The sequence below is a fragment of the Chlorocebus sabaeus genome, chromosome 12 (assembly GCF_047675955.1).
Source record: "Chlorocebus sabaeus isolate Y175 chromosome 12, mChlSab1.0.hap1, whole genome shotgun sequence".
Classification (NCBI taxonomy): Eukaryota; Metazoa; Chordata; class Mammalia; order Primates; family Cercopithecidae; genus Chlorocebus; species Chlorocebus sabaeus.
Window position 1 is genome coordinate 90,534,257 of NC_132915.1, and position 21,259 is coordinate 90,555,515.

The following is a 21,259-nucleotide window of genomic DNA, read 5'->3' on the forward strand; positions in this document are numbered from 1 at the left end:
TGTCACCACACTCTGCTTTACTAAGGTAAGACGGCAAACTATTGTTTTAATCAGGCCATGTTTAAAATGCTTAATGAAGCTTAGCTTACCTTGAGAAAAATTGTTCACCATAACTGAAGTCTTCTCCGTCTCATTATCTTGCTTCTGGTCTTGTGAGAAGAAGGACTTTTCAGACGTTTCATAATCAGAGAGGAAATGAGAGGCTGAAGGCTCAGGAGACTCAGGTAGAAGATGTTGGTAGGTTAAGTTGTCTTCCTCAATCCTTAACCATTGAGATTGAAAGATAAATAATCTCCCATGCTAAAATCCCAAGCCAGGACTATGATTTACGAATATTTACGATTACTTTACCCTTAGTAACTTCCCCATGTTTGCAACTTCAGTCAGACCTTTTATTTCTCTACAGCATTAAGCAATGACATTCTAAAAGCAAGAAAGGCTCGGTGGGCTTGAGTTTGGAGCCAACAAGGGGAAGCAGCGGGTTGTGCCTGTCCCACAGCCTGGTTTACAGGAGAGGGACCCAAGAGGACTTGGGTCAACGGTAGCTGTTTACCAAATAACCTCTCTATACCAAGCATTTGAGATTTTAGTTGGGCCTCACAGAAACCCTTTGAGGTAGGGATTACTATCCTCATTTAGAGTGGGGGAACTGGGGCTCATCATAAACTGGCCCACGGTCTCACGGCTTGGCCAGAGGCACAGTTTAGATTTCAACCAGGCCTGCCTGGTTCCAAGGCCCCAGAAGAATGTGAGAGCCCAGCCCAAAACCATGAGGTGGCCTATGGATTTAAAAATCTCAAAACTCTCACGGTTTCCAAGCAGGTTTCAATATCATCATTCTAGCAATCATCTGGTTATTAACCTGTATTTCCCAAGGACCACCTAAGCCACGAGAAAAAAAAAAAAGCCGAATGCTGTGAAAAGGCCACATGAATCTCCATTATAGATAAACTTCTTAACTGATGCTTTTTTTTTCTCCCACATTTTCCTATTACTTCTTGTCAGCAGCCACAGTCTCGTTATTCATGAGCTAAGACAAGAGCAAAGACTCCAAAGCTGCAATGCATTCATTAACAGGTAAACACCTGATGCAACTTTGCCCAGACAGTGTGATGGATGCACAAGCTTGCTGCTGGCTTGCAGAAGTGCAGCATGGGCCAAGGGCACCCACTTAATTGGCTTAGAAGTGGCCCATGTGAGTGCTAAACTATAGTTGAGAGAGGCAGAACAGAAGGCAAAAAACAAATCTGTCAGAAATGGAAAGGAGTGACACATTGGTTGAGGAGGCTAAAACAGGTTCCATCCCTCAATCCAACTCCTTCTGCAAGCAACCCCAGCAGTCTTCCTAAATGGCAAATGGGATCATGTCCAGTCCTGGCTTACCTTCCTTCGAAGACTCCCTACTTCCTACAGAATAGAGTTTGGACTTTTAACACATTTGAGGACCAGCCCAACAAGACCCAGCCTGCCTCTCCTGCTTTGACCCTCTATGTGCCAGCTACATGCTCAAAGGGACCGTGTTTCCTTTGCCTCAGGCATGGACACTCTCCCGACAGCCCCCAGCCCCTTCAACTCTCACCCTTTAGATCTCAGCTAAGAATGTCCCCACTCTGGGAAGCCTTCCTTGCCCTCTCTAAAGCATGCCAGTGGGATATGACCTATTATTACAAGAATGGAATTGGAGGATTGAACTGGCAGGGATCTCTAACAATATTGCAGTGGGAGAAGAGTCTTTCTTTTAAATTTGCAGAAGCCCTGATTAAAATGTCCTCCTGTGAGCTGTGATACCTCTCTGCCTACTCGCTCTAATGATGCAAGTGCCCTTCATGATGCCAATAAAATCTACAAGTCTGCACCCTAGACTGGTCTCTATTTTATTCCCAGAAGCCCAAAGGACCACATCTTTAAAGCAGAGGAAAGCACACAGCAACATTAATAGCACTCAGAATCTTTAACAACTAAATAAAGGAGGGCAAGACCTTGGCATTTTCAGTTGGCCATAGAGACAAGCTAAGAAGTTACACAATTCATTTATTCCATGAATATTTTCTGAACTTCAACTACATGCCAGCAACTTGGAGCTGGAGCAGGTAGAGATATTCAAGACATAGGCTTTTCCCTCAAAAGACAATGTGGAATAACAGGAAGAGGACATGCATTGGATGGAGTGTGACAGATTCAAGTTCAAATCCTAGCTCTGCCTCGTAATGGCAAGTATGCAACTCTGACCCATGGCTTCCTCATCCTAACATAGTTACTTCAAACTTTATATGGTGAGAACTAGTAAATGTGAAATGCTTACGGCAGCAGCTGACACACACCAATACCTAATGAATACTAGCTAGCTCCTTTCCTCTTCCAAGGAATTCTGGGAATAGAAAGATAAATGTAGAAAGCATTACAATACCATGTGGTAAATGCTGTAATGTAATTATGTCCAAGTGCTACAGCAAGAATCACTGACGCTGGGATGTGGTGGAGAGGGAGGGTACTGGGGAGAACCAGGTTCATTTACATTTGAATGGACTCTGAAGAATGATTTTCAAACTTGAAGAGGAAGAAGGTAGAGTGCACAGCCATGGTGTGGGGAACAACACAAAGGCAAATAGGACTAAAACATGGGGTACGTCGGGGAAGGGAAGCGAGGAGAACACGCATGGGAGAAGAGAACTGGGGTCAGACTGAGAAGGGCCTCAAATGCCAGGCTAAGGAGTCTGGAGTTTATCTTGCTGGTATCTGGGAGCCAACAAATGAATATGTCATCTGGTTCAAATCACCTGACAGAAATGACACAAGTGAATGAAATGAATGAATGAAGGCAACAGAACATATGGCATGAGCTCTTGGTTTTGTATGGCCATTGTCAGTTCCATAGATGTTTATACCTTATTTACAAGAAGCAGGAAACAAACAGAATGGGAAGGAGCCAAAATATTTTAAAAGCTGGCAGGTAAATCAGACCTGAAAAGTCCTGGGAAGTCTTCTTAACAAATGCTACACACTCACCTCTCCATCAGTTCATTCTGGGTGTTCATTTCCACTCCAACTGATTTTCCTGGAAGCAGAAATAACATCAAGAAAGGAGGAGGAAAAAAAAAAGTGTTTAAGTGTTCCCTAATAATTTCCTGCTCATACATTTGCAGAAGCACTATTCCACTTGTTTAAACGCTCTATAACAATCCTGGATATTTAAAGTAGGATTACCAAGAGTACAGTTCAGACTATAGACTTCTCCTTTATCACTGCATTGACACTAGTTCTAGGTGACAGCACTGAATCTAAAAAGCAATCACAAGGCATTGCTGGTGCAGGTTCTTTTTCCTTCTCCCAAACTCTGATACTAACAGAATATATGCTCATTACAGAAAACGGGTAACGGAATCAAGAAAAGACCAACATCCTGGCACTCCCATAGCCAAGTTACTGGATTTCCTTCCATTCTTTTTTTTATGCATTTTGGCATGGAAGATACTATATTACAACATAATTTTTTCACTCAGTACGCTATTATAGCAATTTCTCTTACTAAATTTGCTTCCGAAACATCATTTTTAATGCCTGCACTAATATTCCACTGTAGGCATGCACTACCACCATTTTGCCAGTTCTCTATTTGACGCTTAGGTCATCTCCAAATTTTCACTTTTATAAACAAATGAAACAAGCATCTTTGTGCACACAGCTTTATCTGCATTTTAATTATTTCCTTAGGAAGGGTCTCAGAAGTAGGATTAAAACTAGGGAAAGGAGTACATGAGTACAGTTGAAAAACCCACTGTCTACAGCAGGGGAAATGATTTTTAAAAATGACAAAAGAAAACAAAATATAGCTCAGAATGTAGCTGGGCAAAAGATGCTCTGCTCTCTTCCTGCATGTCATCATTTGCTGTTTGAAAGGAAGCACATGAGCCCAGATTTCAAAGAGACTAACAACTTTATTTTAAAAATACTTCAGAACCCTGGAAATTGCAGGCTGGGATGAGCTCTTTGAAGAAACTGATGCGTGGCTAAAGAAAAAAACAAACTCTTCTATAGTTGTACTTGAAAAATGAGACTATAATTAAACTGCACCCACACATGCAATTTTCAAAACTATTCCTAAAAGGAAAAGTTCTCAAACACCACAGTATAGAGGAAAAGATCACTGAATCCTTGCACATTTGCTTTAAGTCTAGAAGTTTCCACCTACAAACTCACAAGACTGGCTGGCATGGCCACCCAGGTTCCCTATCACCCACCAGGCCAGCCACCTGGGCAACAAGAGTCAGTGCAAGATGCTGAGTGGTGGAAAGTCACCTACCACGGCAGGGCACTGTCACCATCAGAAATGAGTCACACAGGCCTGAGTGACCAGGCACCAGGGCCTGAGTATGGCTCTTTAACATCTGCTATCTCCTTCAGGCCCCACAATGATCCTATGAGCACGGTGTTACTATCTCTGTTTTAAAGCAAAGAAGTGAAAATCCAGGAGGTTTAATGTTTCAACTCTCCCTTTGTCCGATCACACTCTCCCTTACTTTACTACATTTTATAGCTAAGCAAGAGAGATGGAGAGATCCTTATAGCTACTTCAGTCACAAACCTATGCCTCTTGGTTACATCCTGGCCAAAAATGGCATGATATTTTGGCTTATTGAAAGATAGACAGAGGTTGACAGGCCTTCATCAGTGGATGCTCTCAAAGACTCCACATTTCTGTCCTCTACAATCCTCCTCAAGGGGGAAATCCACACCTGACTGAGTCAGATTTCAAGACCTTTCCTGGAAGAACCAGTTTGTAAGACCATCCCTAATGGGCAGGGACAACTGTATGTTAAAAGAACAGCTTAGTCAACATTTTTCATCTCATACCTGCACTGGGCTGCTTACCAACATTTAGCAGATAACACCAACCCTAAAGACCCTGAGAATGGACCATCAGTGCCAGCCCAGCCTTCCAAAAAGCTTAGGACTTACTCAGGCACTAGCCAAGCAAACAAAGTAACATGACATTCTGCTTCACATTCTCACTGTTTTTTTTTGTTTGTTTGTTTGTTTTTTTGAGATGGAGTCTTGGTCTGTCGCCCAGGCTGGAGTGCAGTGGCACAATCTCGGCTTACTGCAACCTCCGCCTCCTGGGTTCAAGCAATTCTCATGCTTGATCTTCCTGAGGAGCTGGGACTACAGGCACACGCCACCACACCCAGCTAATTTTTTTGTATTTTTAGTAGAGACGGGATTTCACCATGCTGGTCAGGCTCGTCTCAAACTCCTGGTCTCAAGTGATCCACCGGCCTTGGCCTCCCAAAGTGCTAGGATTACAGGCGTGAGCCCCTGAACCTGGCCACATTCACATTGTTCTTTAGTTGTGTATCTTCCTCAGGAACTTCACAGGGTGGCGACCCTTGGTTTGGGGCAGGCTTTAAGCATTCCAGGTCTCCAGATCTTAAACCCATCAAAAACCTCTCCTTCATTCCTAAGCAAACCCATGACCACACCAGGAAATGTCCTGATGCCACCAGCAGCATGAGTTTCCCCTTCAAATAAGAGACCCTTGAGGAGCTTGCAACAACTCAACAACAACTGTATTCCACCCGTTCCCCTATTACTGTAACAGAGTTCTTTAAAACCAAGTGACAAATAGTTACTGTAGGATTCACAGGGAGATCACAACAACTAATGCACTGAATTTCTTGATAAACTGCTCCCACACAGGTAACAGGGTACCATCTGTCTAGCTATTCAAAAGCTTAGGATGCATGTCATGAAAATGCTGCTCCCATCTCTCAGGCAAATCTTGTTGCTACGCCTAAGAGCTGTGTAGTGTGAGGCAATAGGAGGACTTCATCTTTTCAAATAAAAAACATTAGTTATCCCATCCATAACTGAACAAGCAAGAGAAGACTATTATGCCAGACAAACTTATAACTGGTTGACCCAACTTCAGTTTCCTCTCTGCACTGATCCATTCTGTATAGTGCTACCACTTAAGAAGCCTCTTTTGAAACAGTACTTCCCAGCTCAAAATCCATCAGTCCTACAGAGTGAACTTCAAATCCCACAGCCTGGCATCTCCTACGTGACCCAGATGTTTCTTCCTTTCCACCTCTCTGGTAATTGGTAGACACTAATTCTATTCTATTTTAATATTTACAGTGCTCCTCCCAGGTGCCTATGCCAGACACTGAGGATACAGAAATGAATGAGGAGCTACCCTACCCTCAGTGAGTTCACCTGAGTGGAAAGGGTGGACCCAAAAGACAATTACACTACAGTGCTGTGATAAGGGGCTGCAATGGATGCTGTGGGAAGGCACACAGAGGAGACAAACAGAATCTGGCTTGGACCATCAAGGAACATTTAGGGGAGGTGGCAATGGAGCCATATCTTTGATGGAGGGAAGAACTGCTTTATAAAGGTGGGAAGACACCAAGGGGCTCTGGGGAGGGCAGTTCCAGGGATTCTTAGGAGGAAAAACCCTCCATTTTCTCTGAAAGCCTGGATCACTCTGTTAACCATAACATGCATACTCCATTATTATTGTTGTCATAGTAAGTCAAAAAGTATCTGAGACAGATCTCAACCAGTTTTGAAGTTTCTTTTGTCAAGGTTATGGATCATGACAAGTGACACTGCCCCAGGAGGTCCTGAGAACATGTGCCCAAGGTGATTGGGTTACAGCTTGGTTTTATATGTTTTAGGGAGACATAAGATATCAATCAATATATGTAAGGTATACACTGGTCTGGTCCGGAAAGGCAGGACAAATCAAAGTGGGTGGCGGGCTTCCAGGTCATAGGTGGATTCAAACATTTATCTGATTGGCACTTGGTTGAGTTATTATCTAAAGACCTGGAATCAATAGAAAGGAGTGTCTGAATTAAGGTAAGGGGTTATGGAGACCAAGGTTTTTCTTATGTGGATGAAGTCCCAGTGGTGGCCACCTCCAGAGGCAAATGTTTTCTATTCAGATCCTTAAAAGGTACTGGACTCTCAGTCAATCTCTTCAGGATCAGAAAAAGACCTGGAAAGGGAAGGGGTTTCTCTATAGAATATAAGTGTTCCCTACAAGAGACAGCATTTCAGGGCCATTTCAAAACACGTCAAAGAAATATATTTTGGGGTAAAATACTTTGATTTCTTTCAGAGCCCTGCTATCTGTCATGTGATGCTATAATGGAGTCAGGTTAGAATTTGGTTTCTTATTGCTACAGAGTCTGTTCTGCCAGCCTAAGGATCTCTATTTTAATGTTAATACTGGTCAGTTGTGTGCCAACTCCAAAGGGAGGAGAGTATAATGAGGCATGACTGACCGCCCCCACTTTCCCATCATGTTCTGAACTAGTTTTTCAGGTTTTGGTGGGTTCCCTTAGCTGAGGGAAGGGTCTACTTAGCCAGCTATACGATTTACAATTTTAATTTTGGTTTACATACCTTCCTGAGCTCCCACTATTTGTCAAGCAGGACACCCTTTAAATCAGGAGTGTCTATTGGGTCTGTTGTTTGGCCAGAAATTTAAAAATGAAAGAAATCAGGGTTGTCCAATCTTTTGGCTGCCCTGGGCCACACTGGAAGAAGAACTGTCTTGGACCACACATAAAATACACTCACAACAGCCAATGCGCTTTAAAAAAAAAAAATCCATAATGTTTTAAGAAAGTTTATGAATCTGCATTGTGCCACATTCAACGCCATTACGGGCCGCATGCAGCCGTGGGCCACGGGTTGGACAAGCTTAAATAATGTCATTTCATCCTCACAAACATCTCTATAGGACAGGTACTGCTATCCCCCCTACAGGAAATCTGGCCCTTCAAGGGATAAATGACCCATAAAGCTGGGATCTGAACTCTAGTCTGTCTGACTCCAAAGGTCTTGTTCTTTCCAACCCAACACCCTTGTGAAAGCCTCTATCACAAACTCAGATGTGAATATCAAGTGCAAGCTATAAACAAACCAGGAGTGGGAGGGGGTGGAAGGAATAAATTTTGCTTCCACTTCAGGTGAACAAAGAAAGTTTCCTGGAGGACAGGCAGAATTTCTCTAAATTTCTCTAAATGGAAAGGCAGTAAAAGTCTTACAGAAAAAAATAATGGTTTGAACAGAATCATGGAAGAGGGGAAATGCAAGGCCTGGCCCACAGAAATGTTTGACCAGTGCATCCAATTTGATAGGAGTGTGAGAAGCACGATATCATGGTGGTTAGGAGCGTAGACTGTGAAAGTGAACTACGTGGACTCAAATTCAGACTCTGCTCTTCCTGTCTGACTCAGACCAAGTGAATTAACCTCTCTGTTCCTCACTTGTTAATAAATGAGGATAATAGATAATACTTCCTCTTAGGCTGAGAATAATGCCTGGCATATTGCAAGCACCCAATAAAGATCAGCCTTCCCCACTCCCTCATTGTTTCTCCTTCAGCTGCATCATTATCATCATCATCATCATCATCATCAGAGGGTGGTGGGCTGACAAAGGCCCCTTCCAGACTGTGGAAGGCCTTGAGAAGAAACCAAGTTTCAGGTTCACTTCTATCAGCAGAGAACTGAGGCAAGGGTTTCCAGGAGCCATCTTTGTTCATGTGGTGAGCTCACTGATCAAACTGTCTTCTTTGTACCTTTCCCAGTGTCAAACACAGCTTACTCAAAAATACCTGCAGACAAAATACCACCTGCCTTATTCATATAACAGCTCTTTGGAGGCACCAAGAACAAGGATACAGTGGAAACTCTGGCTGCAACACCAGTTCCTGATCTATTTAGATCCCAGCCCTCTTGGGAATCTAAGTTATAGACCCTCACCCCAGAAAAATGTACATACTCACAAAATCTTGTGGGTTTCCAGATCCCTGGTGGAATCCCCAGTTTAATGGAGCCAAGGGAGAGTTCCCTTATACGCATTAAGAAACCACACTACTATCCTACTTCTTGGAGCCTGCCAACCAAACATTATTAAAGAAATAGCAAGGATATGCAGAAAGATTCCAATACAGTGTTCTTTATAATAGCCCCAAAATGGGAACAATCTGAATGTTCATCTAATGGGGAATGATTAAATAAATTATGGTACGCTGACACAAAAGAATGCCCTGCAGCCACTAAAACTTACAATGTATATTTATTATCTACAACTGAACAAAGGGAGAGGATGCAAACAGACCCACTTCCATAAAAAATACACATATGAATAAAAAAAGGTCTGGGCATATATACTCCAGGGTATTCAAGCTTTGTTGTGTGATGCAATTATAGGAGTATTTGCTTATCTTTTATTCCACAGTAAGCATGTATTGCTTTGTATTAATTTTTTTAAAGCCATATTTAAATTTTTAAGAACTCATGCTATGCAACTGCCTCAAATATAAAACTCTTTTATGATAAGCTTGTTTCATAATTCAAGAGCCAGACCCCTTGTATGAATCTAAGAAAGAGCTACCTCTGTGTTACACTTTAGTTCCTAAGAAAAGGAGTTGTGGTGAGGTTTCTGGGACTTTTATGCTTTTTGTAGGAGAAAATCAAGTTCTATGTTTGTGTTATCTGCTAAGCCTAAAATGCTTCATCTGCCTGCAGAACCCACAAATAATAAGTAGGCTCTCCTTGGGCATGTCAAGGTAAATAACTAAAAAATAAATCAAGGGGAGTGGCTGGATGAGGGAGGGAGGGCAGCTGGTGCTCTCTCAGCTCTCCACTTCCTAGGGCCTAGAGTGAGGGCCTTCAAGAAGAAAAGAAGCCAACAAAAAATGACTTGGGCCTGGAAGATACAGCTTTATCATGAGGACTCAGCTATTTCTCCACTAATAAAATGAAAACTAGCTTATTTAGAACACCCTTAGCTAGAAGGAAGTAGGTTTTTATAAAGCTGGGAAAAGTCAGGTACTCCTATATACCCTGGTCCTCAAAAGTCCTGGGAACTGGTATTAGCAAAACCAGTCTACAGCAGGTCTAAGCTGCTGGGCCCTTTGGAAAAGCTGGGGGAAAACATTCACTAGGCCCAGATGGGTAAACTACCCCATGTTCTATCCCGGAATTAAACGAACTATGTGGGCCATCATAAGCCATCTGTTTTGTACATATGAAAACAAGAGGAACAGAGTCAAATCCTGGTTCCACCAAGTCAGTTGTGACTTTGAACAACAAACTCTTATTTGTTAAGTCTAAGTTCCTCACCTGGAAAACAGGCTGTTCTGAGGATTAAGCCCCAACTCACAAGTACAAATACTAATAAGAACTCAGTACATAAGAACTGTGCATTCAGCACTGAGGCAAGCAAGGCTTCACATCCATAATTTAATTCCTACAAAGACTCTACCAAGTAGGTATTAGAATGCTAAGTTTACAGGTGAAGAAAGAAACTGAGGCAAGGAATTAAGTAAATTTCCTAACATACACAGCTTACAAGTGGGAAGCCAGAGCTCTAATCTGGCCAGCCCAATTCCAATGACTGCATTCTTCACCACTAGGCCCATTTATTTAGATATATAAGGTTATATCTCTATGCCTCAGTTCATCATCTATAAAACTGAACTAATACATTTTGCTTCCAAGGTCATTGTGAAGTTTAAATCAAATAACCTATATAATACCAACTATAATACAAGTAGCTCTAGTAGGAAAAGTTTTTTGTCCAGAGACCTGATTTGAATCCCAGCTCTGCCATTCATTCCATAAATGGTCACAGATGAGTTGCTCACCCTCAATGAGCCACACTCTCCAAAGCTGTAACACTGGACTCACTGATTAATTTATTCATTCTCTCAAAATATGTGTTGCATGTCCACCATACACCAAACGTTATCTATATCCTAGCACTACAGCAACAAACACAACAGACAAGATCCATGCACCTTTGTGGGACTTACTTTCTACAGGGAAGGCAGAATAATCAACATACAACATGCAAGATGGTTAAGATGGTTATGGGTAGTAAACACATAACAGGCAAGATGGTTGTGGGTAGACCGGGGAAAATAATGCAGGGCAAGGCAAAAAGGGGAATGTCAGTGATAGGCAAGGGTGCCTCGCTATTTCATAAAGAGCTGTCAAAGAGCACCTCGCTGATATGATGACATTTGAGACAAGGCCTGAAGGGATCAGGGACACCAGAGAGAAGAGAAAGTGCAAAGCCCCTGAAGGAGGAGCTGGCTTGGGCATGCTAGAAAAACTGCAGGGTCAGTAGCTGGGGCGGGGAAGCAGGAGAGGGTGGGGCGCCAGGAGTAAGGAGAGAGTGCAGCCGTAGCCAGGGCAATGGTACAGGGCTTTGCAGGCCCTTATCTGGACTTTTACACTGAATAAAAAGGAAAGGCTTTGATTTGGGGGCAGAGATGGGACATGATCTGACTTACATTTTTTAAATATTGATTACTGTGTGGAAATGCACTACAGTGAGGCGAAGATGGAAGCCCAGAGGCCAAACAGGAGAGGCCTGCAGCATCCAGGTGAGATAAGGGAGGCGAACTGAAGCGGTGGCAGCAATAAGGTCGTGAGGACTGATGGAGAACATGCAGAAGGCAGGGCTGCACAGAGGCAGCCAGGGAGGGAGAGGAGAACTGAACTCTCAGTGGCATCATCTGGAAGCCAAGTGAGCCAAGGAGGGAGGGATCAACACGTCAAATACTGCTGCAGTCTGAGTAAGATGAAGACTGAAAATTGATCCTTGGATTTGGCAAAGTGGAAGTTGTTAGTGTCGGGCAAACTGTTTCAGTGGAGGGGATGAGATGACTGAGAGTCCAGTCCCAATGGGTTTAAGAGAGAAAGGGAACTGGAAAGCAATACTAATGGAGATAAAGGAAAAGGACAAAAATAATGACTTCCCAGAGCAATTTAAAAGGATACAGTTTTGACTCTGGAATCATATTCATGTTATGCATATTCAAAAAATTAAATCAATAAAAATAGGGTAAAAAACTCTAAAATTGAATACAAATAAAAACAAATGAATCTAATTGTGTTTCAAATGACTAACCCAACAACGGCTATACAAAGAATGAAACCAAACAACTTTTAAATTCAAGAACATACTATAGTATACTTTTAGCCTAAAAACAAATAGAACCACTTTAATAAACGAATCTTGAACTGGAAGAGTTCAAGATTTGTTTATTAAAGTGGTTCTCTTTGTTTATTAAAGTGTTTCTCACTGTTTTTCACAGTGGAAAGGGTGGAGTAATTCTGTAACTATGTGCATATATTACAGAATTGAGTAAATCAGCAGATATGGTGATGTTGTCAGAGCCAGGGTTTTTCCTGTTGGAGAAGGGAAGTAAAAATATGGAAGCGGGAAAAACAGGAAAGAACCCAGTGAGTTTGGACTGGAATTAAAGCCACCATTGTGAAGTAATGATTTTTTTAAAAAATAAATTATGCATTTACACACACACACACACACACACATTACAGCCTGCTAAAGGGCCTAGACACAATGGTACCCTCGTAGCAATGAACACACCTAGCACCAAATCTTGGTTGTTAAATATCATTCCTCACTAAAAGGAATCAAGGCTCTTGGAGAAATGGCTCATTCAGGGCAGGAGCAGTACAGGATGAGCATGGAAAATCTATTTTTTCCCAGAAAGTAAGGAAGTGCTCCCAAAAAGATGGAGACAAGTCGAAAGAAACTGCCACTTACCAAATCTGGAACAATATGATATGAATGTCAGAATGGATAATAGTCCATTGAATAAAATAAGAATCTTCAAGCCCACACTGATCATAAACAAATAAACAAGAAATATATTAATAAAAGGAGTTTAACAGAGAACGCATCCTTCTAGTAAATGCCACCTAATACAAATGAAGAAGGAATGTGATTTAAAAAATGTTACTGTTAGAAAAAAACTGTCATAGTAACATTTGACTCGGACAAGAATCATCAATATATGGTAGAACTCATGGTAGAAGTTTGAAGAGGAAGAGAACACATACAGCGTTACAAAGTATCTTCTATAAATTACTCATTCATTACATAGGTTAATATAATTTACATTGGAGAAAACTGACAGACATTACCTTAAGAAGTGATCAATGTTAAAATCACCAAAAATGGGATTGATATTGTGTGCCTCCTTAAGAAAATACCATAAGAACAAAATAATATGTAGTATTCCTGTCAAAACTGCATAGCCAATCTAATCTAATCATGAATTGAGTCTTAAGAACAGATAATCCCAAAGTGAGGGGCTAGCCTGAACTATTCAAGTATGTTCACATCATGAAAAGAAGACAGGGTGAGGAACTACTGCAGATTAAAGAAGACCAGAGACACATGACAACTAAATGTAATGTGGCGACTGGACCCTGGATCAGGATCAGGATCCAGAATAAACTATCATAAAAGACATTACTGAATTAATTATAAAAATTCAACTATAGGCTGTATATTAGATAATAATATATGAGACAACACTGTTTCTGCTTGTGATAATAGTACCATGGTTAGGTAAGAGAATGTCCTTGGTCTGAGGAACCACACCCTAAATTATCTAGGGAGAAAGGAACATCATAGCATCAATCAATCCACTCTCCTAGGACTCAGAAAGATAATAGTAGAGTGCGTGTGTGTACAGACGGGGAAAGATAAAACAAATGTGGCAAATGCTAACAACTGATGAAGCTGGGTGCATAGTAAATGGGAGTTCTTTGCTGTAGTCTCAAAAAAAGTATTTTGAAAATTTTGCCTAGCACATAGCAAAGGTTTCTTTCATCCTTCCTCTGGCCATCCTTAACTCTTCGATACACTTTTTAACTGATAAAAATTGTGCTTGGTTGATTGGATTTTTTTGGTTGCCAACATTTAAAACACACGAGTTTTCACCAAAAAAAAAAAAAAAAGTCCCATCTTCTCTGGAACATTTGTAAGATGCAAGAACTGGCAACAATGTGATCACTGCTGAGTGAGAGGCAGCATCTCCTGGCTGGCTTCACTCATGTATCTCGCCAGTCCAGCCCCTGAGGTGTCTAAACTGGACTCCTGGTTTGTAACAGTGCCGACCACAAGCCACGTGGAAGTGGTCACTGGAAGGAAGCAGCAGCCAGTGTGGTTCTGCTGTCACCTCATCAAGGCAGAGGGGTAAGAGATAAGTAAGGCCAAGGAGTTAGCTCCTCCTGTGCCCCTTCAAGAAGTCCTGGGTCAATTACTGATGTCTTAGGACTCGCGTGCCTCACCCTACTTACCGTTGAGAAATAGCTTTTCCAATTTCTCCAGCAGCTCAGCACATTGATTCAGCTGTTCCTGGAAACCCTCGGCCACGCAGTAATCCACGTCGCTGGCCTGCAGCAACTCCTCAAATGCCTTAATCATGGTGTTCATGTGTTGACGGGAGATGACACAGATGCCATGGCCATCTTTAATCTGCTGCCGTTGAAGGGAGAGCTCCCTGGCTTGGGACTGAACTAATGAATCGTATCTGATAAAAGAGGGGAAAGAAAATACTTGGACCATTTTAGAATTGAATTTTTGTGACCTTAACACTAATTGGAAAAATGACAGAGTACAATTTTTAAAAGCCTGCAGCTGTACAAGTATATATACTTTTAGAAAAATTGAAACTGTACAAGGTCACCCCTTCTTGGATTTCACACAGCCAACAAATGCTGGAACAAAGATTCTTCTGCAACATTTGTAACCTTATAAAGCCCCCAATTAAAGTACAGATTGGCAAGGACTCAGGCGAACAATTAGTTTCCAAACACTCTTCAAAAATACTATTCTGAATTGTAGAAACGAGTGCCCCAAGGGTCAGAGGGCCTACCAAAAATTCTCACGAAGTGTGATAAAGAAAGTGTACGGCAAGGAAAAAAAAGATAGGACTCTCTCCTCCCAAACGAAATGTCACTGAATAATCACGATGCTAACTACCATTTACTGAGGGTCTAGGACCTGTCAGTAACTGAATTCAGTGCTTTACATGTTATCCGATCCTCTCAGTCTTCCAAAATGTATAAATGTCACAGAAGAAGAAACTGATTGCAAAGCTAGTTAAGTGGTAAAGATTTTGGATTCAAACACGATTCTTACTTTGAAGATCATTATGCAATATTACCTTCTTACCACCATGTGCCATCTTTTCCTATGTGAGCCCATAAGAGAAAGGCACTGAGTAAGTACAAAGGTTAAGGGAAATGTGACTCAGGTAAACTGGCCACAATAACCTTGCTCCAGCAAGTAGCTTGGCAAAGATGTTGACACTTCAGTTCAACATATCTTCCTAGAAATGACAACACTACATGGGCTGGCAGTCGCCTTCAACATAGAGTGTGCACATGCAGATTAAATGATCCCAGCATTAAAGGTGGGGGCCAGTATCATGGGAATACTGGAGTAACATAGGTAAACATGGGTAACTCATGAGCAACATGAGTAAACATGGGTACTGGAGTGGGATAATGTGGGCTTGAACCCTGGCAATGGCTTTGACCAGCTCAGTGAATATTCCCTGCCAAGTCACCACAGCTGCTTCGAGGCTCAGTTTCCTTACCTATAATAACTAGTTTAGGAACACCTCCTTCTCAGGTGATTTTGAGGATTAGATAAGAAAAGTGCCTAACCAGAGGCCTGAGACAACAGCCTTTCAATAATTACAAGCTTCCTTCAATCTCACTGCTTGGGAAGTCTTGAAAAATTCATCCTGGCTCCTGACAATTCAGAACAATGTGTTTGACTCAAATTAGTGACAAATGAAGGTCAACTTTACAAATGATCCCATTTTTGCCATATCTCATGAAGCAAAACTGTATATATCTATGACCATAAAGCATTCTCTTCGTGACCTAAGAATTCTTCTCTTTCAACACAGGCTTATTTCTCTAAGATGACATTAAAGGGTAAAGATATGGAAAATATTTATATTCCTCCTACCTTGCCTAGACATCAGTTTTAGTTTCACAGCACAGCAAAAGCCAGTAACAGAGTCCAGTAGCACACACTGCAGTTCAAGCAAAGGCTCTATCACTCACCAAGTGACTAGTATGAAACCTTTACCCTGAGCCCCCAACTCGAGGAGGGCGAAATCTGCCCTGCCAATTTCCAGAGGACCCAAGACTTGTAACTGATGTTCACGTGTGTGGTCGCTGTTCCTCTTCTTTGTGGCCTCACCTCTCACTTCTCCACAGGACCTGGCTGCCTGAACCCCACCATCAAGCCCTCCCCAGAACACACTCTAGCTATCACAGAGCAGCGTTCTCTTTTAGCTTATGGGCTCTCACCTAGTGGCAATACTGGGGGACTACAGGCTTAAATGGTGAGACCACAGAGGTGGAACGTACCTGGAAGGTGAGAGATCTCTGAACTTATTCTGCAGATTATGGATCTCACTGAAAAGTTCCATGTTCAAATTCTGCTCCTTCTGCAGCTCATATTCCTGTTCCTCCAGCTGCTGTTTGAGGTTCTCTAGCATCCTGCCGTCAATCATCTCTGGGGCCAGCGGATGGAGGATTTTCATGTGTTTCACATATCGTACTTGGTGCAAACCTGAAAAGGTCATTTCTTCCTCATCAGAACTACTCTTGGGCTTGCTCAAGCCATCCTGGGCCCCTTCCGTCCCACACAAAACTGTAATAATGGCCTCACTGCACTGGGAGTGCTTTTGAAGCTGAAATATGAAATTCTGGTAGCCTTCCAGCTCAGTTTCCAAGTCATGGATTTTCTGTTTTAAGTATTCTGTCTCATTTGAGGTATCAGTGCTCTCTGACTGATCAGTCCCCATCACACTGACTTTAGCAGAAGGCTGACTCTTGGAACTCAAGTAAGTAGCTACTGAAGTTGGGCTCAGAACATCTTCAGGATTTTCTTTGCATGATGGCAAGCTGGCAAGGTCATCAGGTGGGCAAATCTCAGAGCCTGAAAATCAAAAACATTTATGTCAGTATCTCTTTTACTAAAATCCAACCCCTCTCTCCTTCCTCACAGCCATAGCCAAGCCAAGACCACTGCAGTGGCCTAACAAGCCTCCCTCAAAAAGGCCCTGGTATTTCCTAACACACTTCCCTCAAAAAGCCTCATTCTTTCCTAACAAGCCTCCCTCAAAAAGCCCTAGTCTTTCCCTCTTAACCCTCAGTTGTCTTCTTCCTCAGAGTGACTGTTCTAAAAAGTAAATTTAACCGTGATAAACCTACATACACCCCCTCTAAAATTCATCAACATTCCCACTATCTACATGAGACCTTCCCACGATCTAGTTCCAGGCAACCTTTCCAGGAATATCTCTGGCACCCCTGTGGAGATTTCCTACAAAATTAACCATGATTCTCTGCACATAGCTTGCTGTTTCATGCCTCCATGCTTTTGCATGAGCCATGCCCTCTGCCTGGAACACCCTCAGCCCTCTATTCTACTCCTACCTAATGAACTCTTTCCAAACCCAAATCTAATTTACCTTCCTCTGCAAACCCACTGCCAAACTATACAAAAGTCACAACTCGCTGTGGTTCTGTAGCACCTTATGCATATTACTCAAGACAAATATACTATGTCCTGGGTGCTAAAGTAAAAATTATAAGTGGCTTATTTGTTGATTCACATAGCAATTAGTTATCTGAATGCCTCTCTCCCTCACCAGACTGCACGTTTCTTCACAGCAGAGATGTGGCCTTTCATTTTCACATTCTCGGCATCTAGTACAGTACGTAACCCAGACCAGAAGTCAGTGCCAGTGTGAGAAACACTGACAGACTGTGAAGCAACAGTAAAGAGTGGTAATTCTGAATATCCACGACATGTGAGAGTCTTCTCATGTCCATGTCTAACGGCTTCCAGGAGATACCCTGACATCCCCTTTAGTAAGGCGTCTCACTCACTCACAACACTGCCAGGAAATATTTCCTTAGAGCTAGTAATAGCTAAACCCTTAGAAATGCAGCCAAACTTGTTTGAGAAGTGGAGTGGTACAGCAGAAAGAATATGAAGCTTAAAAGGTCGCAGAGCCTGAGGCAAGTGACTTTACTATCCAAGAGCCTCAGTTTCCCCTGTGTCTAAAATGTGGAAAGAGATGTCTCATATGGCTGTAGTGCAGCTTCAAGCTCAGGCCTGACTCCAGAGCTTCTGTTCTTAACCACTATGCCACACTGCTGGCTGCCCAAGGAAAGTTCTGCTCAATACAGAGAGCTGTCTGAATACTTAAGGGGCAGCGGAATGTAGCAGAAAAACCTGCCTTTGAAATTCAACACACATGGTTTCAAACTCTGGCTCTGCCACATAGGCAAGTTACTTGACCTCTCTGAGCTTTAGTAGCTTTATCTGTAAAATGGAAAGAACATCATTCACTGTGAAAAGTTGTGTGTATATGTTTGTTTTTAGGGATTATATGGAACAATATCTGCAAAAAGGAAAAAAAAAAAAGGCTAGCACAGTATCTGGCACACAGTAGTGAAGGAATCCAAGTAACACAAACATCATCTAACCATGCGAAGACAGGAGATGCCCTTCACCGGAGGCGTGCATGCAAAGGCCAGCCTGGAAAAATGCTACAGAAGCAACGACGTGGGGTTGGACTGGGTGACCTCAGAGATCTCTCAGAAAGAAATTCACACAAAAATCGTCATTAGACTGCATGTCCCAATTTCTGATTCTGCCATCTGCTCCTTGTGTCTTTAGGTACACTCTTGTCTCTGTTCATGATGCAAATACCATAAAATACGGTATTTCATTTTAGAAAGCAGCTGCTACCTGACCTAAAGGAAGCATTCCTAATACAGTATTTTTATTGTACACACTTTGCTATGATAATTAGTCAATAATAGCCTTGAGGGTGGAGACCGTGTCATCCATGTCTGTTTCTCCAGTATCTCACACAGGGCCTGCGACAGAGAATGTACTCAGCAAGTACTTCTGGCTGAACAAGAAAGAGAAAGGGGAGCTGGGGAGGGAGATATCTCTCAATAAGGCTTTCTTCCAGTGAATCACCCTCCAAGACAAGAAAATATCTTTGCTGTAACAACCTCAAGATAATGGAGTTTGGTCTGTACTTCACGACAAGAAGCGTGTTCACTCATGGAAATAAAGATTAGTTCCCAGGACTTTCCTTAAGTAATTATGAGGCATCACTAATATCCCCACTTTACAGAAGAGAAGGTTGAGGCTTAGAGAGCTTAAGAATTTGCTCAGGGTTCAGCGTAGGTAAGCAGTAGAGCCCTTCCTCCAAGCCTGGCGGTCTGCCTCTAACACTCTGAATGCTGCTTCCCAAAGTAACACTCCTGCAATGGAATCTCCTGTACCAGGGTGCATGAGCAAAGACAGAAAGAGTTCTTAACCCTCAATGTGAGGGCCAAGATGCCTGTAAAATCCTTTATTCACATCCCAAGTATCTGTCAAGGGCCTCAGGAAAAAGAAACAGCAGTGAAGATGTCAACACACAACACCCATCCTCAGCTGGGCAACAATTAAAAGGAAGTTCAGGCAGACGCAACTCGTGTGCAAAGTTCTGGAAGCACATTCGGAAAAATGAAAGACGTTCAGTAATGAAGGGAAGTACTGACAGGGAAGGGGAAGCTGTCAATTAGTTAAGAAGTTTGTATTAACGACTATGAAGAAATCAAAAGATGTCCCCAAGAACATTTATGAATATTTGCATTATAAGAAATACTGTAGTTCTACAACTTTCCACAATTCAGTTAAGGGGGACTTTAACTGGTAGAGTAGCTTTCTCCTCAAAGCCCAGAACACGCAGAAGCATGTGAACATGTATTCACAGCAGTGACTCTGGACCTTGCAAAGTATACACCACTGGAAACAGTGTATGTACCACAACTCAGTATTTTTCCAGAGACTGGTGTTCCCATGGCCATCCCATGACAAATTTAGGATTCTTGAGGAAAATTATTTCTAACAGAGTGAGTTAGATCTGGATTAATAGTGATTTTTTTTAATGAATGGGGAAAAATATCTAACGTAAAAAGAACGTAGGCATTTGTTCATTCTAGTTGAATGAGAACATGAGTATTTGTTATATTATCTTTTGTGCTTATGTATGCTTCTAATACTTCATAATTTTAAAAAGAGAGGAATACAACTTGCCTGTGCCCTCACCCACATATCTGCACCTTTTTCACTGCTCTGCCTGGCAAACCCCACAAATCCAGTCTCAGCCTCAGGCTCTCCTCTGACCCACTCCTCCTGGGCACACAGGCCAACACTGAACACACCTCAGCAACAGGCAGCCCACGCTGAATACTGACAGGCTGTTGGGATGGTTGTCTCCTCTGACCTGTGGGGTCCCTGAGAGCAGGCTGTGTCTTTTCATGTTGAACGACCAGAACCCAGCCCACCACCTGGTAGAGAAGCATGTTGACACATGGACGGGTGGGCTCTGACATCTTACTATACTTTAACTCTTCTCCTACTTACCAGCTGGGTGACCCTGGGTCAATTATTTCTTAAAACCTCAGCTTCCCATGTGTTAGACTGGAATTATAATAATGCCCCAAGAGGGCTGCTATGGGCTTAGTAATAATTTTAGATGAAACATCCCAAATGGTGCCTGGCACACGGAAGGTGTTCAGTACACATAGGGATTGAATTCTGACCGATCTCGTAGCTTGTTTGCTGATCACTGTCCATTTCCTTGTCTCTCCAGGCAGAAGATGTGGTTTTAATTCCTTTCTGCTCTCCTGGGTTGTCCTGGTAGGCTGCTCCCACAGGGGGCTGAGCTACAGGCAATCACAAAGAGAAAGAAAAATAAATAAAACCGTAAGACTTGAAACTTAGCCAAGCAACTGAGAAGAACACAAAGATACAATAGGGAAAATAAAAACACTGGGGAGGCAAAATGCAATTTATAAGATAAAATTAATCTATCGAGCTGCCATAACAGGACATAAAAAGCATAAATATACTGCAGCTTGTCTGAAATGGTTTAAGTCCAGGCCCTCAAAAAGCTGAGTGAGAAAATGAATTCTATCAATTCGTGCCCATTTTTCCCAAGAAGACAGAGGTCCTAGGGTCTCCTGGGCAACTGTTGAGGTAGCACCTGGGGTGGAGGCACCCTGGTGTCTCAGTAAAAAATAAAAACAGTATTGAGTGTAAATGGCAAACTAGGAGCCAGGCGTGGTGGCTCATGCCTATAACCCAGCACTTTGGGAGGCCGAGGTAGGAGGGTCACTTGAGGCCAGGAGTTCAAGACCAGCCTGGGCAATATAGTAAGATCCCCGTCTCTACAAAATATAAAAAATTTAAATTTGAATTTTAAAAAATGGCAAGCTATAGGGAAAGTGCCAGGGCCTCTGTTGAGCTGAGTTACCTTTGCCATAAAATCTTCCCTCCATGAAGGTCCCCACAACCCTGTACTGATTTA

At 42.3% G+C, this 21,259-nt stretch overlaps 1 protein-coding gene across 2 annotated transcripts in view; it reads right to left on the reverse strand.

Moving 5' to 3' along the window:
* Nucleotides 1–21,259, reverse strand: part of CDK5RAP2 (CDK5 regulatory subunit associated protein 2) — a 186,044-nt gene that overhangs the window by 33,187 nt on the left and 131,598 nt on the right. For both annotated transcript variants that reach the window (XM_007968240.3, XM_007968239.3), the window contains 5 exons: nt 20,493–20,615; nt 16,239–16,812; nt 14,148–14,380; nt 3,007–3,055; nt 90–262 (listed from right to left, as the gene is read on the reverse strand). In XM_007968240.3, coding sequence (XP_007966431.3) covers nt 90–262; nt 3,007–3,055; nt 14,148–14,380; nt 16,239–16,812; nt 20,493–20,615 — 1,152 coding nt within the window. The remainder of the gene's footprint in view (nt 1–89; nt 263–3,006; nt 3,056–14,147; nt 14,381–16,238; nt 16,813–20,492; nt 20,616–21,259) is intronic.